This window comes from Balaenoptera physalus, assembly GCF_965194825.1.
Source record: "Balaenoptera physalus genome assembly, chromosome: 4".
In the NCBI taxonomy this organism is placed as follows: Eukaryota; Metazoa; Chordata; class Mammalia; order Artiodactyla; family Balaenopteridae; genus Balaenoptera; species Balaenoptera physalus.
In genome coordinates, this window is record NC_138891.1 from 50,315,121 (window position 1) to 50,331,742 (window position 16,622).

Consider the following 16,622-nt stretch of genomic DNA (forward strand, 5'->3'; position numbering starts at 1 on the left):
AGGGTTAAATCCAGTTCCTGTTAGTTTATCTTCTCTAGAAGTGGAAGTTGAGGATGGGCAGCTTGATAGGATAGCACATGCTTCTGTAACCACTGATTTCCACCTCCCAGAAAAAGGAAGCAAGAAGCCGGAAGTCTATTACTATCTGTTATGGGGCCTAATATTGAAAGGATGACCACCTAAATACCATATTATTCTTGGAACATTTTTGCAAATCTACATTTTAAGCAATGCAACCCTTTAGGGAGTGCTGTGACTTTCAGAAGTGGCATACAGTGTCTTGAACCCAGTATTCAGAGGCAGGGTGGCAGTAGGAAGGTCTTGGTGGGAGCAGAGAGTGAATCTATAAATCTGTGGCAGGCTCAAAGATCAGGAAGATGTATCAGCTATCTGTCATCTATCAGGAAGGTGCTGTCTCAGGCAAATATTAAACGTTGCCAACTTTGGTTTCAGGCTATGTTGATTCTTTCAAATGTGGGGCACTGAATTCAGCCATATGCTAAAGTACCTGATATAACTACTGTTATATATGTGTGTCATGTTCAGCACCTTGTGAAGTTATCTCATAAATAATTGGATCTTGCATATTTACCAAATGCTTTGAGGTCCACCACTCTAATTTCTTTGTTTTTATAGGTGAAAAGAAAATGTAAATGCATTGAAAAAAGAGCAGGCCTGCTGGTTAATATACAGATTTCATTACCTTTAAATTCGTTGAACTGAGCAGATCTCACTCTGGGTGTATGCCTTTTTTAGGATATGAATTTGGACTTTAGTAATTGAGTGGGCTTTGAAACATAGCTTTCTGTCTCATTTTTGTTTCATGATGACTCTACATGGAATGTTCTGCTTCTGAGTTATGTGTCCTGCTTTATCAGGCATTAAGCAGTTGGCCTGAAAAGGTAATACCTGAACCAAAGACATTCAGTCCAATAAAAACAAAACAGATTTGAGTATACGCAATGTCAGTGATTAACTTTACTTCCACACTTCCTTGTGGTTTTTCAAAAGCATCAGTCTCTAGGTACATACTGAAAGCAGATACTTGACCTAGCTTAGGTTTCAACCAACAGCAAGCAGATGCTGGCCTGGCAAAAAGACAATATCTAGCAAAAGAGAAAAATTCATTTTTTAAAATATGGTTATTACGATACCTTTAACACTGGTTAATTCCACTCATGGCTTTTAATCAAAGTGCAATATTAAAAGCCACACCTATAATGAACCAAGCATACTATGAGTCACTTTAAATATATGATCTTTAGTTTTGCCACTATCTTTGCAATGTAGGTAATATAGCCCTTGTTTTAACATAGGAGAAAATTGTGATGGGATCTGGAGCCTGGGAGAGAACCTGTATGTAAAGTACTGCAGGACACCTCTTTGGGAGATTTTTGATGCTCCTTTTTAAAGTCCTGACTCAGGCATTTCCTAAGAACATAATTTATTTTATATGACATTTATGTAGATGATATACAGCTTGTAATGTCTGGCTGATTTTTCCTTTGCTCCAGGAGCATGTAACCATCTAATTAGGTTGATATGAGTTGAGAATACAACATTTTTCTCCAACACTCAACTCCTTAAAGGCTTTTCTAGACCTTTGATATCTTGTATATGCCAGTTAAGAATTTAATATTAAGTTAATTTTTAAAGTTATAAAGAAAACTTCAAAAACTGCATCGATAATCCTATCATTCTGATGCAGAATTGTGTTTATTTTTCATAGAGACTTGTAATCTTTTCAATGATCTTTTCTTAATTTAGTTGTTCATTTTATACGTATTTTGAATGTTTCCTTTGTGTTGTTTTGTGTTTATTTCTGAAGTTCCTTTTTTGTTTTTCTGTTTTATTTATTTAGGCTGTGCTGGGTCTTAGTTGTGGAATGAGGGATCTTTAGTTGTGGCATGCAGACTTCTTTTTTTTTCTTAAAGATTTATTTATTATTTATTTTTGGCTGCATCAGGTCTTATTTGCGGCATGCGGGATCTTCCGTTGCGGTGCACAGGCTCTTCATTGTGGTGTGTGGGCTTCTCTCTAGTTGTGGCATGCAGGTTTTCTCTCTCTAGTTGTGGCGCATGAGCTCCAGGATGCATGGGCTGTGTAGTTTGTGGCACATGGACTCTAGTTGAGGCGTGCGAGCTCAGTAGTTGTGGCATGCAGGCTTAGTTGCCCCGCGGCATGTGGGATCTTAGTTCCCTGACCAGGGATCGAACCCGCGTCCCCTGCATTGTAAGGCAGATTCTTTAGCAGTGGACCACCAGGGAAGTCCCATGCGGACTTCTTAGTTGTGGCATGTGGACTTCTTAGTTGCAGCATGTGGACTCTTAGTTGTGGCATGTGGGCTTCTTAGTTGCGGCATGCATGCGGGATCTAGTTCCCTGACCAGGAATTGAACCAGGACCCCCTGCATTGGGAGTACTGAGTCTTACCACTGGACCACAAGGGAAGTCCCTGAAGTTCCTTTTTGTTAAGATACTCCCAGTCCATTACAGATAGCATTTACTCAATTTTTGTCTCATCTCTTCTTTTTTCTGCAAATAAGGAAATCAGGGGCCATCTTAAAGAAGTGGTTTACCTGAGGTTGCTCAGAAAGTGAGGTGGTTAAGGTTTGGGTTTTTTTAATTCATACTACTGCAGTAAAATCATCCTAACTGCAGAAGCCACTTGAACTGTGGAAGTCATAAGTTGCTGGGTGTTGAATTTGGTTCAATCTTATAAGTTTTTTTGGAAATTTTTGTAGAAATAGGCCATTAGGACATTGAAAGCAGCTAGTGAGTCTAGAGAAAATTGGATTTAGTGTTTAAATTTTTTAAAAATCAAGATGCTTATAAGACATTCATTGATATCATTCATGTGTGAGATATATATATATATATATATATATAGAGAGAGAGAGAGAGAGAGAGAGAGAGAAAGAGACAGAGAGAGAGAGAGAATGATATAATATTTCTCATTGTTTAGAAGACAATCTGAGGTGAGCTTAAATGTATTTGCCAGCATGGACTCAGATCCCTCATCTGGAAAATTAGAAATGAAACATTCATTATATTTCAGATTCATTCTGTTCCTAGAATTCTTTGACTGTTTCATTCTTTGGAATTAATTTAGTCAACTGGCTTGTTTTTCTTTTTTTTTAAGCTGGCTTATTTTTCTAACTGGAAGAGTAATTTGCACACTTATTGAAATGTGAAATTTTCATTATTCTTTTTTATGTTGCTTTTGTATTTTTAAACTTTGGCCTGCACTTAAATATACTTCTTTTTTTTAAAATTTATTATTATTATTTTAAATTAATTTATTTAATTAGTTTTGGCTGTGTTGGGTCTTCGTTTCTGTGTGAGGGCTTTCTCCAGTTGCGGCAAGCGGGGGCCACTCTTCATCACGGTGCGTGGGCCTCTCACTGTCGCGGCCTCTCTTGTTGCGGAGCACAGGCTCCAGACGCGCAGGCTCAGTAGTTGTGGCTCACGGGCCCAGTTGCTCTGCAGCATGTGGGATCTTCCCAGACCAGAGCTCGAACCCGTGTGCCCTGCATTGGCAGGCAGATTCTCAACCACTGCGCCACCAGGGAAGCCCCAAATATACTTCTATAAAAGCGAAAGTTATTCTTTAAAACCTATGTCAAAAAATAGAGTGTAATTATGTGACTTACACTTTCATGTGTGTGGCAAATTGGGAGAAATTTGCATAACTGAGAAAGTGAGTCTGTATAAAATAATTGCTTTATTTCTTTGAGGCAAGTTAAAACAGGCTTTGCTTTTGGGCTGGAATATTACTTTGTTATCGAACTCACTTTTATAAAAATGCTGCACTAAATATTCTTAAATAGCTTTATTGAGATATAATTTATCATTTAAAGTGTACAATTCAGTGGTTTTTAGTATATTTGTGCAGAGAGTGTGCAGCCATCACCACAATCAATTTTACAACATTTTCATCGCTCAAAAAAGAAACCCCATGCTCATTAGCAGTTACTCTCTATTTCCCCCAAGCTCCTTCCCCCACTGTCCCCAGACCTAGGTACCCACTTATCTAGTTCTTTTTTCTATAGATTTGCCTAATCTAGACATGATATATAAAGTATTAATACTTAATCCTTTTTTAATGGTTAATAGTCCATTGTATGGATACCACATTTTATTTATCCATTCATCAATTGATAGACATTTGGGTTATTTCCACTTTGTGGCTATTATGAGTAATGTTTCTATGAACATTTGGTTACAACTTTTTGTGTGGACATATGTTTTCATATCTCTTGGATATATATCTAGGACTGGAATTGCTGGGTCATATGGTAACAAATGTTCAACTTTTTGAGGAGCTACCAGACTGGTTTTCAAAGCAGCAACACCATTTTACATTCCCACTAACAGTGTTTGAGGATTCCAGTTTCTCTGCATCCTCGCCAACACCTGTTATTATCAGTGTACTGAGTGTTGATCTAAAAATGGTATATCTGGGACTTCCCCGGTGGCGCAGTGGATAAGACTCTGCGTTCCCAATGCAGGGGGCCTGGGTTCAATCCCTGGTCAGGGAACTAGATCCCACATGCATGCCTCAACTAAGAGTTCACATGCCTCAACTAAGAGTTCACATGCTGCAACTAAGGAACCCATATGCCACAACTAAGGAGCCCTGGAGCCGCAACTAAGGAGCCTGCCTGCTGCAACTAAGACCCGGTGCAACCAAATAAATATTAAATAAATAAATAAATAAAAATGCTATATCTATGCAATCTGGTTGAATCATATTGACCTATTTTTCAACTAGTCTCTTAAGATATCAACAACACTAAGACAAATATAAAGTTAGTGTATGAGAGAACGAATAGCTTTCCTTTATAAAGGTAATACTCAGTCAGAAAGTATATTGGAAGAAAAGATTTCATCCATGTAATAACATACATTTTTTTTTTTCAAATCTAGGAATAAGCTTTAAAGAAATGCATAGAAACCATGTAAAGAAAACTTAAAAAAAACCCCACATAAGTATACATATAGCTGATTCACTTTGTTGTACAGCAGAAACTAACACACTGTTGTAAAGCAATTATAATCCAATAAAGATGTTAAAAAAACCCAAAAACAATTGGGTGCCATAAATAAAACCTGAATAATGGGTTAGGGAGAAGGAACATATAAAAAGTAAACTCCCTATAGATCAATCTGTAAAGAGCACAGTTCCCCCCAAAAATTCTAATAAGGTTTTTTAAAAACTGGCAATTTCATCTGGAAAAATAAATGCTCAAGAATAAATGGGGGGACTTCCCTGGTGGTGCAGTGGTTAAAGAGTCCGCCTACCAATGCAAGGGACACGGGTTCAATCCCTGGTCCTGGAAGATCCCACATGTCGCGGAGCAACTAAGCCATCTGCCACAACTACTGAGCCTGCGCTGTACAGCGTGCGACCCACAACTACTGAGCCTGCGTGCCACAACTACTGAAGCCCGCACGCCTAGAACCCATGATCCGCAACAAGAGAAGCCACAGCAATGAGAAGCCCGCACACCACAACGAAGAGTAGCCCCCGCTCGCCGCAACTAGAGAAAGCCTGCATAGCAACGAAGACCCAACACGGCCAAAAATAAATAAATTAATTAATTTTTAAAAAAGAATAAATGGGAAAATTCTGAAAAAGGAAATGTAAAGACGGAAGACTTTTCCTAATTCTTTATATTGAAAAACATCATAATCACAGATATAGAAGTAATAACTGAGAGAAAATATTCGCAACATTTACAAAGGATTGCTTATCTCTAATATAAGATAATTAAGTCAAAAAGAAATAGATGAAGAATCTACTTAAAAAGGTGCAAATAGCTAATTCATAAATGACAAAAAAAGCTCAAGGATCACTAATAATTAAAGAAACAAAGATTTTAAAATAAGACATCGGTTTTCACCTATCAGATTAGAAAATAGTTAAAATTTAATCAGTACCTGTAGGGGTTAGGAAAAACACACTGTTGGTTGAGTGTGTATGTCATAACCTTTTTGGAGTTACTATCCAAATTTTGAAATAATTGTAAAAATTTTAAATGGGCACACTTTGAGCCAGTCATTTCTATTTCTATGAAATTATCATGAGAAATTATTCAAGCACAAATATTTCAGTTCAAGAATATTTACTATATTATTCACTAATAAATAAGGACTGAAGTACTGATACATGCTACAACTTAGATGAACCTTGAAAACATTCTAAGCAAAAAAAATCTAGACATAAAAGACCACATATTGTGTGATTCCATTTATATGAAATGTCCAGAAAAGGCAAATCTGTAGAGACTGAAAATAATCAGTGGTTGCCTAGGTCTGACAGTGGAAGGAGAGGTTGGGGGGAAATGGGGAGTGACTGCTAATTGGAAGGGTTTTTTTTGAGGAGGGGTTATGAAAATGTTCTAAAATTGATTATGGTGGTAGTTGCACAGCTCTGTGAATATACTAACAACCACTGAACTGTACACTTCAAATGGGTAAATTGAATGCTGTGTGAATTGTATCTCAATAAAGCTGTTATTAAAAATTAGTAGATTATATCTAGCATTTTTTTAAAAATGTGAAACATTACCCCCTCAAGTAAAGCTTTTCAGAAGAGGTGGCATTTGTCCTGGGTCTTGTAAGATACACAGGATTTCAAGATTCAACTTGAAAGGTGGCAGGAAGGTGTTTGTAACATAACAAATCACCTCAAAGCCTAGTGGCTTTAAAAAAACCCCACCCTTTTATTTTATAGTCTTTTTACACTTCTGTGAGTTGATTGGCTCTGCTGGTCTCACTTGAGGTCTCTCATGCAGTAGCAATTGGATGGCAGCTGGGTCTGGAGTCACGTGGAGGCTCAACTGGGATGCTAGCATAGTAGGTTCTCTTTCTCTCTCTGTGTAGTCTCAGGGCTTCTGCTCTCAGAGGCAGCTGAACTTCTTACATGGTGACTTAGGGCTCCCAAAAGCACAAAAAGCAAAAGATGCCAGATGTTTATAAGGCGAAAGCCTAGAACTGGCACAGCACCACTTTGTGGCTTTTTCTTAGTTAATATAGTGATAGAGCCAGTCCAACCATCACCACCATCCATCTCCAGAACTTTCTCATCTTCCGAAACTGAAACTCTTTACCCATTAATTTTACCCTATAAAGTTACTCTTTACCCAATAAATCCTCATTCTCCTCTCTCCCCCAGCAAATGGCAACCACCATTCTACCTTGTTTCTGTGAATTTTACTACTCTAGGTACCTTATTGAAGTAGAGTCATACAATATTTGTCCTTTGGTAACTGGCTTGTTTCACTTACCATAATGTCTTCTAGGTTCCTTCATGTTGTATCATGTGTCAAAATTTGCTTCCTCTTTTTTTTTTCTATTTTATATATACTAGTGTGTATCTGTTAATCTCAAACTCCTAATGTATCCCTCACCCATCCCTTCCCCTTTGGTAACCATAAGATTGTTTTCTTTTTTTTTTTTTTGGCTGCGTTGGGTCTTCATTGCCACGCACGCTTTCCTTAGTTGCGGCGAGCGGGGGCTGCTCATTGTTGCCATGCGGGGGCTTCTCATTTTGGTGGCTTCTCTTGTTGCAGAACGTGGGCTCCAGGAGTGCAGGCTTCAGTAGTTGTGGCGCATGGGCTTGGTTGCTTTGCGGCATGTGGCATCCTCCGGACCAGGGGTCGAACCCATGTCCTCTGCATTGGCAGGTGGATTCTTAACCACTGTGCCACCAGGAAAGCCCCGTAAGATTGTTTTCTATGTCTGTGAGTCTATCTCTGTTTTGTAAATAAGTTCATTTGTATCATTTTTTTAGATTCCATAAATAAGTGATATCATATGATATTTGTCTTTCTCTGTCTGACTTCACTTAGTGTGATAACCTCTAGGTCCATCTATGTTGCTGCAAATGACATTATTTCATTCTTTTTTATGGCTGAGTAATATTCCTTTGTATATACATATACCACATCTTCTTTATCCATTCTTCTGTCGATGGACACATAGGTTGCTTCCATATCTTGGGTGTTGTAAATAGTGCTGCAGTGAGCACTGGGGTGCATACATCTTTTTGAATTAGAGTTTTCATCTTTTCTAGATATATGCCCAAGAGTGGGATTGCTAGATCATATGATGACTCTATTTTTAGTTTTTTGAGGAACCTCCATACTGTTTTCCATAGTGGCTGCACCAATTTACATTCCTACCAACAGTGTAGGAGGGTTCCCCTTTCTCCACACCCTCTCCAGCATTTATTGTTTGTAGACTTTTTGATGATGGCCATTTTGACTGGTGTGAGGTGATACCTCATTGTAGTTTTGATTTGCACTTCTCTGATAATTAGCAATGCTGAGCATCTTTTCTTGCGCCTGTTGGCCAGCAGTATGTCTTCTTTGGAGAAACATCTGTTTAGGTCTTCTGCCCACTTTTTTTTAATACATAAATTTATTTATTTATTTATTTATTTATTTATTTTTGGCTGCGTTGGGTCTTCGTTGCTGCGTGCGGGCTTTCTCTAGTTGCAGCAAGTGGAACCTACTCTTTGTGGTGCGCAGGCGTCTCATTGGGGTGGCTTCTCTTATTGCTGAGCGTGGGCTCTAGGCGCGTGGGCTTCAGTAGGTGTGGCACGCAGGCTCAGTAGTTGTGGCCCATGGGGTCTAGAGCGCAGACTCAGTAGTTGTGGCGCACGGGCTTAGTTGCTCCGCAGCATGTGAGATCTTCCCAGACCAGGGCTTGCACCCGTGTCCCCTGCATTGGCAGATGGATTCTTAACACTGCGCCACCAGGGAAGTCCCTTCTGCCCATTTTTTGATTGGGTTATTTGTTTTTTTGATATTGAGTTGTATGAGCTGTTTATATACAACTTCCTTTTTAAGACTAAATAATACTTCTTTTGTATGTAAAGTCATCCCTTGGTGTCCACAGGAGATTGGTTCTAGAGCCTCCCAGGGATACCAAAATCTGGTTATGCTCAAATCCCTTAAATAAAATGGTGTAGTATTTGCATGTAACCTACGCACATTCTTCCATATCCTTTAAATCATCTATAGATTACCTATAATACCTAATGCATTGTAAATGCTATGCAAATAGTTGCCAGTGCATGGCAAATTCTAGTTTTAGTTTTTTTTGAACTTTCTGGAATTTTTTTTTCAAATTATTTTTGATCCAAGGTTGATTGAATCCACAGATTCAGAACCTATAGATATGGAAGGCCAACTGTATATACCACATTTTGTTTATCCATTCATCTGTTGTTGGACACTTGGGTTGCTTCTGCCTTTTGGCTGTTGTGAATAGTGCTGCTTTGAACATGGGTGTACAAATATCTGTTGGAGTCTCTGCTTTTAGTTCTTTGGAAGTATACCCAGAAGTAGAATTGCTGGATTATATGGTAATTATATGTTTTATTTTTTGAGGTTGCTACATCATTGTACATTCCCACCATCAATGCACAAGGGTTTCAGTTTCTCCACACCCTTTCCAACACTTGTTATTGTCTGTGACTGTTTGTGTGTGTTTTACAAAACCTTATGGGTTTGAAGTGGTATCTCATTGATTTGCATTTTCCTAATGATTAGTGGTGTTGAACCTCTTTTCGTGTGCTTATTGGCTATTTATATATCTTCTTTGGAGAAATATCCTTTGCTCATGTATTTATTTTTGTCATTGTAGAGTTGTAGGAGTTCTTTATATATTTTGAGTATTAATCCCTTATCAGATGTATAATTTGCAAATATTTCCTCCAATAGGTTGTCTTTTCACTGTGCTGATAGTGTCCTTTTACACACAAAAGTTTTTAATTTTGATGTTGACCAATGTATTATTTTTTTTCTTACTTGTGCTTTCGGTGTCACATCCAAGAAATTGTTGCCAAACCCAGTGTCATGAAGCTTTCTCCCTGTGTTTTCCCCCAATAGTTTTGTAGTTTTAGCTCTTGCATTTAGGTCTTTGATCCATTTTGATTTAATTTTTATTTATTATATAAGATAAAGGTTCAACTTTATTCTTTTGTATATGGTTATGTTTGGATATTTTATAGTGAATTTTTGTTAGTTTATATAGGTTTATAATGGTATTATGATTATATTAAGGAGTTTTTATCTAGCGTTATAGGGATTTGCTCAGAATGACATGGTGGAGGAGGATAAGTGAGTGAGTCCACAGGTGAAACAGGATTTTGTAATATGTTTGAAAATTTCCAAAATAAAAAGTTAAAAGAAGAGTTGGGGACTTCCCTGGCGGCACAGTGGATAAGCTTCCGCCTGCCAATGCAGGGGACACAAGTTCGATCCCTGGTCCAGGAGATCCCACATGCCGCAGAGCAACTAAGCCTGTGCTCCACAACTACTGAGCCTGCACTCTAGAGCCCGTGTGCCATAACTACTGAGCCTGCGCTCCATGACTACTGAAGCCCGTGTGCCTAGAGCCCATGCTCCACAACGAGAGAAGCCACCACAAGGAGAAGTCCACACACCACAACAAAGAGTAGCCCCTGCTCACCGCAACTAGAGAAAGCCCGCTCAGCAACTGAAGACCCAACGCAGCCAAAAATAAATAAAATTTAAAAAAAAAAAGAAGAGTTGGTAGATCTTTAAAAAAAAGAGTTGGTAGACCAGGGGAATGGTGTTTAGAAACCCAGACACAAAGGTTCTGTAAATAGTCAGTGGATAACTTTGTTCGATGGTATAGCGAGGTCAACCAGAGTAAAGACAAAACATGCCATTGATTTCAGCAGCTACTTCCTTGACGTTAGATACAGCAGTTTTAATAGTGTTTGGACTAAAACCTGATAGCAAAATTTTGAGAAATGCTTGGAAGATAGGAACATGGAGAAAGCAGGGTGGGTTCACTCTTGATAGGAAGAAAAGCTATTTCTAATAAATCTAAAAGATTATAAATCTATGATTTAAAAAATACAAAAGAAAAGTATGAAGTCAAATTTCAACGGCCCTGTCCCTTTTTCTTCCGTTTCTTCTCACTCACCCCCTCGTTTCAGTCTGTAGTTTACTCTTGAGACTTGTGGCTACAGAATGAATGGCACCCTGGGCAGGAGAGAGGTTAGTGAGAGGGAGACTCAAACATGCCTTTGCCTGAGAAGAGCTAGTGGAAGGAAAGAAAAAATGAAGATGGAACTGGGGAGGACTAGTGGAATAAAGCCCAGAGAAGATAAAGGGAAGGAGGGACTCAGTGTCCAAGTTGGAGAAAAGAACAGAGGCACTCATTTCTTTGAGTCAACAGGAAAGGAAATGACTTCACTTTTCTCTCTGAAGTAGTAGACCGAGTTCCCTGCTGAGAGTGATTGAAGTTTGGATAGGGTTGATGGCATCTCTTGGTGTAACCAGTAACCACAAGAATGAGCAAAAGAATGTCAGCGTTGAGGACGCAGCTCAGGCCCAACTATGTTCAAAATGACTTTTTCATCGAGGAATGCCATTGTACAGGGGGACGTGCCATCTCATTGATTTCCAGGGATGACTCAGTTCACTGATGACTCAGTTCACTGGCTGGTTGGCTAAGGGAGATGTTTCTTCCTTGTCCTCTCTGTGTGTAAGGTTTTTTTTTTGTTGTTTAATTTATTTTGGCTGCATTGGGTCTTCGTTGCTGTGTGTGGAGCTTTCTCTAGTTGTGGCGAGCGGGGGCTACTCTTTGTTGCATTGCGTGGGCTTCTCATTGCAGTGGCTTCTCTTGTTGCGTGCAGAGCACAGGCTCTAGGTGCACGGGCTTCAGTAGTTGTGGCATGCGGGCTCAGTAGTTGTGGCTCGCGGGCTCTAGAGCGCAGTCTCAGTAGTTGTGGCGCACGGGCTTAGTTGCTCCGAGGCATGTGGGATCTTCCCGGACCAGGGCTCGAACCCGTGTCCCCTGCATTGGCAGGCGGATTCTTAACCGCTGCGCCACCAGGGAAGCCCTCTGTGTGTAAGTTTACTAAACTAGGCATTTACATTTAAAAGCAATCAAGTAGGACTGCTCTTTAGTCCAGAGTACTTTAGTAGCTATGCTTGTTTTCTGTGAGCCTCTTGAGCAGGCTCTCTGGTGAAGGAAAAATTTGACAAAATGATTAAATAGAGACCTCCTCTGATCATATTGTGGTGATGAAACCACTTTCACTTCCTCTTTTGAAGAAACAGGTAACAGAAAACTTATCCCTGGCCGTTAATCATGTTGCAGTGACAATCAAAAAAAAGAAAGAAAGAAAAAGAAACCCAGACACAGAGTTTCTATAAATAGTCAGTGGATAACTTTGTTATAACTTTTTTTGCATTGACAATCTAAAATGTGGTCAGGGTAGATTCTGTTTGCTATATTTTGAATGTAAACATCATCAAGAATTAAATGGTTTTATACATTTAAAGTTTGGTATCTGTGAACCTCATGTAATATTCTGTAGAAATAGGAGTGGAAGTTATGTTACCTACTTCAGAGAATAGAATTGTCTAAATAAATATCTCAAGTTTAGTCCTTGTCAAACATTTCTCTGTAAGTATGAAATTGTTTTTCCTCAAGATTTTATGTAGTAGAAATTGTTTACTGGTCACATGTAGAGGATTTTAAAAGTGACCTTTACTTTTCCTTTTTATATTTTTTAGGAGACCCATGTACAGTATCGTCTCAGTTGGAGTTAGAAGAAGCCTTTAGGCTTTATGAGCTAAACAAGGATTCTGAACTCTTGATTCATGGTAAAGGAGTAGTCATTTCCTACTCTTCTAGAACTATACTTCTTTAAAAACATAACCTGTATCCTTAACCATTTAAAAACATGGTCCTGATGTCATTTTCTTAATCTGTATCCCTCATTTCTATGTAATTGTCCTTGTTCAGTAGTATCTTAAATGCTAGAGAAGACAAAATCGATCAGCTTCTTATAATCTTAGGAAATTTCTTATTTGTGTATGCCTTCTTGGGTATTAAACTGTGATCATCTCAGTGTTTTACAGCCAAGTTTTAGCATAGAATTTAAGAATTGAGAGCCCAGTAGAACCTAAGTCATCCCCTTGCAGTTTTGTAATGTATGCAAATGATGATTTCCAAAGGTAAGATATCTTAAATGTCCTTTCTTTTGTTTAAGGGTTAACTGTGAAACTATTTATGTAGTAATCATAGACATTAGTGTGTTAAAGGTCAGCAAGCCTGAGAGGTGGGTAGTTGTATAGAAGGAGAGACCTAAACTCAGCCATCATGTAACTGGTACATTGTAAACCTGGGTTGTAAATCTAGGTATTCTCTTTCCAAATCTGTGTTCTTCTCATTCTGCCATGCTACCCCTCAAATTTTTTAGGTCACGTAGAATCCACTTAATATGCTCAATATAATTGCAATACGTTGGTAGTATTTCACATAACATTTTTGGGAGCCTTAGGAGACTAGACCTAGGGAACTCTTTACAACTTGAAACAAATATAAATCTCCCCTCAATATAATGACTTATTTCAATACCTTGTTATTATTCCTTTGTACTTTCCTTTACAGTGTGATTTTTTTTAAAAAATAGTTTGATTTTTGTCTCCCTTCAGAATTTGACATAGTGACTCCCATGGGATTCATACTCTAATTTGTTGAGATCCTGAAAGAATGTTAGAAGTCTTTCTTTGGTCATCTCTGTCTAGAATAAAACTACAGTGAATGTTTAAAGAAATTATTTGTTTTAAGCTTTATTGCTTTTTATGCTATATCAGAGATCTGTTTTCACAAGTTAGCTTATATTTCAACTTTTAAAAATATTCCAGGAACTGTGTTTCCCATACTCTGTGCTCAAAACCATGTCCTTTTTTGTACATCACAGACTACAAAGAGTTGACTAGATGTTCATAAATGTACGATTTCATTATATTCTATCTCTTTATAAAAATGTTTTGAATTAGCATTTTTATAAATCTATAGTTCCTAAGACAAAACTTACATTTTTGGATTTGAGTACTGTTTTTAATGTTAATTTATTCCTAAGTTTAGTATACATCTTTAAAAAACTATAGTGGCTTATGTTTATATTTGTATACACTTTGTAATTTTAATTCTTCATCGTAGCAAATTTGTCACTACAATGAGGATTTAAGGAAATAGTTAATGATTTCTCTAATGACCAAAAAAAAAATCAATTAGTGATGTAATAAGGATTGGAATGAGTAATTTGAGCTTCTAATGCATTGTTTATGGATGTTTGCTTTCATAAGAATTTCTTTTATTATAGCCTTGGTAAAATGGGTCCCTTCCAAAAATAGTACTGACCATATGTTAAGTATCTTGTGTCAAGAGAGGGTCAGGTTTAAATTTAGATCAATTTATGTGATATTTGAATTTAAAATTCTGTGTAATTTGTATGTTTTAAATATGCTGTATTAATTTTAGTTTGTTGTTTTTCAGTATTCCCTTGTGTACCAGAACGTCCTGGAATGCCCTGTCCAGGAGAAGATAGTGAGTGTTTATATACTTCATACCTTTGAATAGAGTTATTTATGATACAGTGGCACAAGAGAAATCAGAAATAGAACTTTTAATTCATTTGACTTCTTTTCCATTCTTCAGTCTACTTTAGAGTATATTAGTAAACTGCCTAAAGTCTCTACTTTTCCCAAATCGAGATGAGGCAGTTTTAATTGTTTTTAATTTTTAAAAAACATATATTTATTTATTTATTTATTTGGTTGTGCTGGGTCTTAGTTGCGGCAGGCAGGCTCCTTAGTTGCATCTCACTGGCTACTTAGTTGTGGCATGCATGTGGGATCTGGTTCCCTGACCAGGGATTGAACCCGAGCCCCCTGCATCGGGAATGCAGAGTCTTAACCACTGTGCCACCAGGGAAGTCCCAAAATGAGGCAGTTTTTAATTACAACTTACTGCCATAATTGTCTATTGTGCATTTGAAAGGAAAATTAAGTTGATTTTAAGTCCTTTCCTGTTTGTTTTTTTTTAAATTAATTTTATTTATTTTTGGCTGCGTTGGGTCTTTGTTGGCTGTGCTCAGGCTTTTCTCTAGTTGCAGCGAGCAGGGGCTACTCTTCGTTGTGGTGCGTGGGCTTCTCATTGCGGTGGCTTCTCTTGTTGCAGAGCATGGGCTCTAGGCTCATGGACTTCAGTAGTTGTGGCAAGTGGGCTCAGTATTTGTGGCTCACGGGCTCTAGAGCACAGGCTCAGTAGTTGTGGCGCACGGGCTTAGTTGCTCCGCGGTATGTGGGATCTTCCCGGACCAGGGATCGAACCCGTGTCCCCTGCATTGGCAGACGGATTCTTAACCACTGCGCCACCAGAGAAGTCCCCATTTCCTGTTTTTTAATTTTGGAAATTTTCAAACCTATGGAGAAGTTGAAAAAACATAGAAACATTGAAAACAAAGATACCCATATATCTTTACCAAGATTCACCAATTATTAACATTTTCTATGTTTGCTTTATCTCTGTATCTGTGCACACACATGCATACATGTATATACATAACAAACACTTGTTTTATTTTTATTTATTTTTTTGTGTACCCTTTGAGAGTAAGCTGACATGACACTTCACCTCTGAATACTTTAGCACGCATCCTTAAGAATTGTTATGAAACTTTCTTTTGAATGTCTAAGCTAGTGGTTAACATTAATGAGATGAATTGAAAGAGGCAACTATTTGGTCTGATGGAATTTGAAAAAGTTTATATGTATATATTCATATATATAAATACATATGTGTATATGTATATATATTTGATATATACCATATATATACCAAATTTGAATTTGATGTATGGTATAATTTATAGGTTGTAGATATTAGGCAACTCATTTTTATTTGTGGTTTCTGCACATATCCATGACTTTAGAAGAAATAGTAGTAAATGTTTTGCTTTGTATTAAGTGAAATAGCTCTAAACTTTTAGTTCTGTAACTCTTCATGCAACTTGGTGAAAAGGAAAAATTAAAGAACTGGGTGTTTGTATATAGAGTTGAGTGAGGGCTATGTACTTTATAGGAAGGTGGGGAAACATAAGGAGTGGGTAGGCTTCTGAAGCAATAGTGAAAAATTTAGGTTTGGATTCAACTAGGAGTATTTCATTGGGTTTCCAGTGGCAGATGGATTACAGCCAGTGCGGGCTGCCTTCACAGAGGTGTTGGAGAAGCAGCTCTCCTTTGTCCAGGCCAGAGTTTTCAAAGACTTGCCATTATAGCAAATCTTGGTTTCAGAGTCCTATCTGCAAATCTATTATGGGTCTGTAGCACACTTCTCAGATAAAATGTCTTTTCCTACCTTTTCACTGTATTTCATGCTCACTTTCCCACTTTAAAATTTGCTGGTGGGGAGTTTTACACACTCCTCTCCTCTCCTCTAGTTTAGTAATAATTAATATTACTAAACTAGAGCATGGAGGAAAATTGATAACCATTAAAGTGATCTCTTGGCTCTTTTAATTCCTAGGCAACATTAACATGTTTAAATTTAAGATATATCAAGTTGTAGTTCATGAAAGTTTCTGAAATAAGATGTTCTTTTAGGTTAAGATATTAACAAACTTTCTGCTTTGGTTGCTCCTAGCAGAATAAATAATTAAAAATAAAAGCATATATATTTCAGGTTCTGTATTATGCTATCTCAGGATTTCTAATTCAGAGTATTTCACCTGTTTCTTTCTATCTTAATTTTAAATAGTAGACCCAGTGCTACGTTTGC

The 16,622-nt window shown here is 37.8% G+C and overlaps 1 protein-coding gene across 5 annotated transcripts in view; it reads left to right on the top strand.

Annotated features, from left to right (window-relative positions):
* Window positions 1-16,622, top strand: part of PRKCI (protein kinase C iota) — an 81,213-nt gene that overhangs the window by 27,031 nt on the left and 37,560 nt on the right. For all 5 annotated transcript variants that reach the window (XM_082458977.1, XM_082458979.1, XM_082458980.1 and 2 more), the window contains exons 3-4: window positions 12,569-12,658; window positions 14,340-14,390. In XM_082458977.1, coding sequence (XP_082315103.1) covers window positions 12,569-12,658; window positions 14,340-14,390 — 141 coding nt within the window. The remainder of the gene's footprint in view (window positions 1-12,568; window positions 12,659-14,339; window positions 14,391-16,622) is intronic.